Below are 2,366 nucleotides of genomic sequence, written 5' to 3'. Positions count from 1 at the left end.
GCCAAAAACATCACATCGGACGTAGTCAGCAGGGTCGTGCAGCGCATGAGAGGTCCAGAGGGGGAAAATCAAGAAGGATCAGGAATTATGCTTCTCGCTCGACGAGCCGGAAAGAGACCCCCCGGACGTCGCGTAGCAGCTCATAAAAAGCGCGAGCCAGCCGCTCGTACTAAATCAGTGCGGAGACGAAGGGCTAACAGAAGGAAGTCCGAAGATATATTCTCCTGAAGATCATGGCTCTTTTACATCACAAATCGCCGGAATGCAGCATGACGGAGCTGGACTTATTCGCGGCTCCGGCCACGCAGATGTCTATCGAGCAGAGCCAGTATACAGAGATTTCCCCTCTATCGGCTCTCACAGACGCCGGCCCCATTGAATTTTTCATCCCCGGTGATGGAGAGAAATACCTGGATCTCACCAACACTCTGCTTCTCCTGCGTCTACAAATTATGAACGGAGACGGGACAAACTTGGCGCAGGATGCTCGTGTGGCCGTGATCAACTATCCCCTCAATACCATTTTCTCTCAGGTCGACGTGACCCTGGGAGATAGATTAATCTCCCAATCCAGCGCCACACACCCCTACAGAGCTATGACTGAAACTCTGCTAAACTTTTCAGACGATTCGCTGAAAAGTCAGTTCAGCGCCGGGTTGTTTTACAAAGACACAGCCGGTTTTATGGATTCAACCGTGACGGCTGCCGACGGTCCCAATAGGGGTCTGGTTAAAAGGGCCCAGTTTAGCACCGCCTCGAACGAGTTTCAAGTGTTGGGGCCCCTGCACGCGGACATCTTCTTCAGCGAGAAACTTCTTTTGAACAACGTCGACTTGCGCATTAAACTGACCCGAGCCAGCGACGCTTTCTGTCTGATGAGTCAGCCCAACGCCGACTTCCGTCTAAAAATACTGGGAGCTTCTCTGTTTGTGAAAAAAGTAACCGTTTCCCCCGCAGTACGTTTAGGTCATTCAGTGGCTCTGATGAAAGGCAACGCCCTCTACCCCTTGTCAAGAATCAATGTGAAAACCTACTCTATTCCTCAAAACTCCAGACTATGCAATCAGGAGAACCTGTTTCTGGGCGTCATGCCTAAATACGTCGTTTTAGGCATGGTGAACCACAACGCCTTCACCGGAAGAAAAGATCTCTCGCCTTTCAACTTTACCCATAACGACGTGGAGTACCTAGCTCTGTGTCATAACGGCAGGCAGATCCCATCCAAAGCTTTCCAACCCCAATTTAACGGCGGTATTTCCGTGAGAGAATTTTATAATCTGTTCACCGCCACCGGGAGACATCTGAAGGATTTACCTCTGTCTATCGACCGTGAAGATTTTGAAAGAGGTTATACTCTATTTGTTTTCAATCTGAGCGTCTACGCCTGTTACGATTCCATTCTGGAAATCAATTCAAAACGACAAGTGCTGGTGGATTATTACTGAAACGATGAATTCTACGGAGCTGGAAACACTCTTGAGCGGGTTACTGGGCGGTGTGTTCAGCGGTGTCTGGGCTTCGGACGAATTACCTTCCCTACAGCCCTCGCTACCCGTCTACTATATCGTGAACACCCACCCCCGTCATCTGCCAGGCGAGCACTGGCTGGCCCTCACTCTGGAAAAAGATGGAAAGGCCACGTTCTTTGACTCCTTTGGATTCAGCCCGAATTTTGAATATTATCCTAAGAGCATCATACATTTCCTGGAACGTCAACGCGGAATAAAAAAGATCCTATACCACGGTCGTCAGCTCCAGCATGAATTATCTGACGTTTGCGGTCAACACTGCGCGTATTACTTGTGCCAGAGAGGAAGAGGCCTGTCTTACGCCAGCGTGCTATCTCACTACACCGACGATGTCGTTAGAAACGATGTCATGGTATCTGATTTTGTTAAAAAATGTCAAAAATGTCTGGCGGTCCCCAGCCGGGGAAATTGTAACCAGTTAGCCTGTTCTCTACAAATATTTAAAGACTGCTACCGCTTGTGATATTAGAATGAAAAAGTCTGCGACATTGTACAGATTCAATAAAGCTTTATTAAACACAAAATGAATTACAGACTCTTTCTTGCCGTACAATTTATTTTTTTTTTTTTTAAAATGACGATATCAAGGAGTAAACTCTGCCCACTCCACAGGCGAGTATTGTCTCTTTTTCGATCGACGGACAGAGGGGGGTTCAGCAGCAGCAGCAGCAGCAGCAGCAGTATCCGTCTGCAGCGGGCCAAAGTTTTTGAGTCTCCTAAACTGTTCACGGGCTCGAGGGTTAGTCACAGAGGTCTCGGGAATATTAAGTTCTGACAGAGTCATGAGAAATTCTGTCCATCCTTCAGGAGGCTGTTCATTGACTTTCTTATAGGAGC

General features: G+C 48.1%; 1 protein-coding gene across 1 annotated transcript; it reads left to right on the top strand.

The window, feature by feature from the left end:
- Positions 1-269: 269 nt before the first annotated feature.
- LOC311506190 (uncharacterized protein F54H12.2-like) lies at positions 270-1,445 on the top strand (the record flags this gene model as incomplete). The annotated part of the gene is made up of 1 exon (XM_084570067.1): positions 270-1,445. The coding sequence occupies one exon, from the start codon at positions 270-272 to the stop codon at positions 1,443-1,445; it is 1,176 nt and encodes a 391-aa protein (XP_084426193.1).
- Positions 1,446-2,366: the final 921 nt, after the last annotated feature.

This window comes from Chelon labrosus, assembly GCF_963514085.1.
Source record: "Chelon labrosus genome assembly, chromosome: 21".
Taxonomy (NCBI): domain Eukaryota; kingdom Metazoa; phylum Chordata; class Actinopteri; order Mugiliformes; family Mugilidae; genus Chelon; species Chelon labrosus.
This window is presented reverse-complemented; position numbering and strand designations above follow the sequence as displayed.